Here is a 5,644-nt window from a genome sequence, read left to right on the forward strand (position 1 = left end):
CTACCATCTTCTAACAGAGTGCTGAAGGCAAGCATTCCAAGAACAAGGAACTACATCAGAACCTCCGGGTCTGGCTGAAGATCATCTTAGGAACCATCCATCATCGTCCTGCTTCAAACTCTTCTGACAACATCAACACAGATCAGAAGTGCATCTTGTACTGCACTCACAAGGGTCTGAAACTCTGTCTACCTACACTCCTCTTCAAGTACCTCAGAGATTCAGTTAAAGACACCAGAAACAACATGAAGACAAGGAACTACATCCCTCTGGGGAGACTGATATTTGATGCATTGGTCGAGAGTGGCCTTGTGGACCATCTGATTCAGCTCAGACTCATGGAAGATGTCATCATTGACACTGGAAGACCTCTGAATGCTCAGAATCTGAAGAGCATGGGAATCATTGATCAAGTCAGAGCCAAACTAACACTTGATACCTCTTGGGAAGAACTCAAAGATCAGAGGGAGATTCCCAACGGACTCTACCTGTTCTCCAAGATTGACCCTCTAGAGGTAATAGCCTACTATCTAGAGGACCTTGCCAAGCAAGGGGTGGATATCTCTGAATTCTCAGTGGACTGGCTACCTGAGCATCCACCAAACTTCATGAAGAGGATGCGAGAGCCCTCTGAGAAGTCCAAGAAGGCGAAGAAAGCTAAGCTGGGAGAATCCTCTAGATCAAGACCCCTAGTTCCTCTGGCTGGCTCTCCAGGTAAGTCTGCATCTTTCCCTCCCTCTGTCAAAATTAAACTAATTCCTTCTTCTCTGCCCCAAACAACCCCCATATACACCTCTGCTGAAACTCCTCCCTCAACCACCAGATCTTCTAACCCATTATCTCTGAAATTCAACCTCGCCACCACAACATTACCTGTTTCAGAAGCAGAAATGGTGAATGAAACCACCTCACCATCATCATCACCATCTCCTCAATCCCCACCTTACTACGATCTCTCCTCTGATACTGAACCATCTGACCCTCAATCCCCCACTATGGCTCAGCTCAAATCCTGTCCTCTGGCCTCTCAAAAGCCATCACATCCTGAACCTCAACCTGAAGTCACTTCCCCACCTCCGGAACATCTAAATCCAACCACATCTGAACCACAACAATCTGAACCAACCCATTCTGAACCACAACCATCTGAACCAACCCACTTTAAACCACAACCATCTGAACCAACCCACTCTGACATACCACCACCCATCACTTCTGTTGACCCAACAACTCCCACACTTAATCTAAATTCCCCCATCTCACCCTCCTCACCCTCCTTAGTCTCTGCCACTGAACTAGAAACTACCCTTCCTACCCTTGAAGAAGCAATCAAGTTTTTTGAAGAGTCTTCAGTTGAGAAGGTCAAGTCTCTGACCATCAACTCTGGTATCAATGATGATCCCTCTGCTGTAAGGATCCACTGGAACAGAGTGATAAGTTGGATGACATCTGAAGCCTTCAAGCTGAAAGGCCTCTCTGAACAAGTCCGCAACGACTTCATCGGAGACGCTGGGATCATACTCCAAGAGCGCCTAGCAAGAGAAGCCGAGGAACGGGCAAGGAAGGAAGCTGAAGAGATAGCGCATCAAGAAGAACTTCAGAGAATCAGAGAAGCTGAAGAAAAGGCTATTGCTAATGTTGATGCTGCTGAGGCTAAGGCAAAAGCTAAAGCCGACGCTGAAGAAGTAACTCGCATTGCTGAAGAAGTTGCTGCCAAAGCCAAAGCTGATGAACTGACTCAGAAGGAGCACTCCAACTCTGGGTTCGTCCCTCTGGTCTTGAAGACTCTCGAAGAACTGCAGAAAGAACAACAGATAGTTCGAGCCAGACTGGATCAACAGGACTCTATCAACGTTAACATTCAGAACATGTTATCCCAGCTGCTCTAAAGGATGCCTCCGCCTCCAAACGCTTAGGCACCTAGGCTATTTGCTTGTTGATTTCTCTGTTTTGTTGTTTGATCTTTGCCTTCTGCCTTCTGATATATGTGCTTATCTGTAAATGTCATTTTATCTATATCAACTTTATTTTGCTATGTCTTTTTGATTCTGAAAAAAAGGGGGAGAATTAAAACAGCTTTGATGAAAACATAACTAATTCCTCTCAAGCATTGCGAACATTTTTAATACACTATTACTAAATCAATGACTCCAGATATGCAGGAAAGTAGCTAAAAGCACCAAACCAAGGAAGGTATGATAAGAACTTCTGAGCTATCCAAAGATCTAACTCAGGGGGAGCCCACTGCTCTATCTGATCTAAATGTTTCTTTAAATGTTTCATCTTTACTCTGAACTGTTTTGTCATCATCAAAAAGGGGGAGATTGTAAGACCAAAGTTGGTTCTACAATATATCTCTAAGATTTTGATGATAACAAAGGATGAAACAAAAATGGTACTCTAACGAGATATTTTCTTAGTATGCAGGATTCTGACCATACATCAGATATAAAATTACATAAGATATAAAATATTCGATGATCAGATTCCACTCAGAAAGGATGCGTCCAGAAGGTTTTGATTCTGATTAATCCAGATACCAACACAACATTAAGAAGTCAGAAGCTCCAATAAAAGACTACTAAATCCAGACTCTGATACTAAAGAAGTATAGAGCATTGAGAAGCTCTAATGGGGTCATACATAATCATCCTTTGAAGACAAACTCTGATATATCAAGACTCTGCCGTAAACTCACCAGTCCAGAACGCGTAATCGAAAAGAATCTTAATATGGAAAGAAGGTATTTCAAGAAGGGAATAATGAGGCGTGCAAAACTGTTTTAGAAAGAAACAAGGAGAGTAATGACATTAATCATTCTTCAATGACCAAGATTCTGTCTTCACTCCAACGGTCCTTCACAACGACTATATAAAGAATGAAATACTTCACAAGAGAATACACCTGAGACACATAAGAAATATCATTCCTCCTCTCTCATTTTCACGAGCTACTGCTCTTACGTGAAAAGCTATTGCTCTTATAATTTTGTAATATTTGCTTTTTGTTAGAAGCACTTTACATTACAATTTACTCTTGCTTAAACTACTTCCTCAAGTGACTCTGCGCAGTCTGAATACTTGAGAGGGTTGAGAGATTATTCTCTTAGACGTTTGGTTGTGTAATCTTTCAAGATTAGTAGATTAAGTCCTTTTTAAAGGAAAAATCACCTTGGCTGGGTGGACTGGAGTAGCTTTGAATTTCAAGTGAACCAATATAAAATTCAGTGTGATTTCCTTTTTATTTTGTGTGTGTTTGATTTCTGAAAAAGTTTTTATTTCCAAAACAATTCAAACCCCCTTTCTTGTTTTTCTCAACCTTCAAATAGTTCCACCACCCTTAGAATTCCTTAGATGCAAAGAGAAATACATATCACCCAATAAAGTAGGCACAAGATTCCCAATCAGGAAAAGTCTAATGGCGTTAACATCAACAAAACCGTCAATGTTAGGGAACAAAGATAATCCATAAATGAGCAACACAAAGATAGCTTCAAAAGCATCCATACTACCGGCTTGAGCAAAAGCAGTAGCTTCCTTTATGAGAAAATTAGATGGCAACCCAAATAACCCTCCTTTCTTCACCCAATGAGCCTCAATCTCAGACTTCTTCGAGTGAAGAGCTTTAGCAATAAGATTAGATCGGGGAATCTCCTCCAATCCACTAAAAGGCATTCTACTAGAAATAGGTACCCCCAAAAGATGAGAATACTCCTCTAATGTAGGCACAAGGTGATAATCTGGGAAAGTGAAACAATGGTAGAGAGGATCATAGAACTGCACCAATACACTCAGAAGTCCTTCAACCACATCAGCAGACAAGATAGATAGAAGTTTCCCATGATGTTGTTTGAAGCCCAAGGGATCTAAAACAAAAGATGCTAGCTTCCTTAACTCTTTCAAGTCGGGACATCTGAAATTGTACTTCTTAGTGTTCCTTCGTCCACAATCCACAGTCTGAAAATATTTGCAAATAATACCTCAGTTCCTTGAAATTTTCGTGTGATGAATGTTATGATGCGCATGAATGCATGAATGCAACAATCACAAATAAGGGATCACACACAAGGCGAGCAAACAAAGGTCAAGGGATGAATCGAGTCATTGTCAAGATCAATCATCCATTTTGGTGGATTATGGTTCACACCTTATCAACACCCAAGTTCCATTGATATTGACAAGACTTGATTGGATCAACCAAGAATCAAGGGTTTATTGTAAGTCACGAGCATGGGGTCTAAGTAAGAACCATCCCAAAGAAGTGAACTAAGGATAAAAACTTGTAGATCATTTTCTAAAAAGTTCCCAGAGTCTTAATTCCATCTATCGAATATTACATGTTAAGATGACTAACTCATCGACCCATAATATTCTCAAGAGAAACTTGTCTGGGTGTAGTTTCACGTAACAACTATTATCAAGTCTACACTTCAAAATTTTCCGCACTACGTCCTAAATAGGCCAAGAGGGGTAAAATGTTCTAAGGTCCTCAGCTTCTCGGACCCAAATTAGAGATAGTAATGCCTAACCATAAATACTTATGTGACATTTCCAAATCCAAAAGGGTCTCCACTGAGAAGACGGGTCTCAAGCCAACTTTTTAAGGACTACTCCACACAAGTCGAACATGACTATACCATCCTCCTATCTTAATTTCACTCAAGTTCGGGTTAGAACTTATCTCACCACTCAGAGATCACCAAGCACAACAAGCAGATTATATCACACATACACATATACAAACATCACACATATACAAATATATACACACAAAAAGTAGGCTAAACCCACTAGACTACTCCCCAGCAGAGTCGCCACTTAATTTTTGTAGCGGTAAATTCATGATCATCTAGTTATGGATAAGCTAGACATCAAATAACAAGAGTCGCCACCGCGCTTTTATTCTTTCCAAGGGAAAAGGGAAAAAGTAAGAACAAAACCCAAAAGTAAGAAGTTTTCAAATCAAAACTAATAAAATGTCAGAGATTACAGGTAAGGGGGTTGGTTACACAGAGGGAAGGTGTTAGCACCCTAAGTGTCCTAGGTACTCCTATGGAGCCCTTTTTGTGTGCATATGTATTTTGTACAAAATGATTACAAATAAATAGAATGGGGGGATGAGAAAAGAATTCAATTAATTATATTTTTGTGTTTGACAAGACCTTTGAAGTTGTGCCTACATACCAACATAAAAATGAGGGATCAAAACCTCGTAGTTCGTGATACAAATTTCAAAGTGGGTGCATTGTTTTTAACAAGAATTAAGTTTGAAAGGCACAAAGGCCTGAAAATGGTTTGAATGAGTTAGGTCTTTTTGGCTTTTCTGAAAGTTGAAGTCAAGTATAGTTAAGTTTATTTACAATTTTGATTTAAGAAAAGAAGTTTGAAAATGCAATGGCATAAGGCCAAAGTTTCTATCTTTTTGCAAAGTGGTCAAAGTTTAGAACAAAATAAGTTCAATCAAAGAAGATTTTGAAAAGGGAGGGAGAGATTTTGAAATTAAAGAAATGGGGAGAAGACATTTTGAAATTAAAGAAATGGGGAGAAGATGAAGAGACTAATTCTATAAACAAAATTAAAAGTTAAGAGTTGAAAATATCTGACCAATGGGTAGCAATCCAATAGACAAGAGTGTCAATAGAAAC

General features: G+C 39.8%; 1 protein-coding gene across 1 annotated transcript; it reads left to right on the plus strand.

Moving 5' to 3' along the window:
* The first annotated feature begins 338 nt into the window (after positions 1–338).
* LOC127102133 (uncharacterized) lies at positions 339–1,889 on the plus strand. Its single transcript, XM_051039545.1, has 2 exons — positions 339–1,361; positions 1,530–1,889. Exons 1-2 carry the CDS (start codon positions 339–341, stop codon positions 1,887–1,889), a joined length of 1,383 nt encoding a protein of 460 aa, XP_050895502.1.
* The last annotated feature ends 3,755 nt before the right edge of the window (positions 1,890–5,644 follow it).

The sequence above is a fragment of the Lathyrus oleraceus genome, chromosome 7, assembly GCF_024323335.1.
Source record: "Lathyrus oleraceus cultivar Zhongwan6 chromosome 7, CAAS_Psat_ZW6_1.0, whole genome shotgun sequence".
Classification (NCBI taxonomy): Eukaryota; Viridiplantae; Streptophyta; class Magnoliopsida; order Fabales; family Fabaceae; genus Lathyrus; species Lathyrus oleraceus.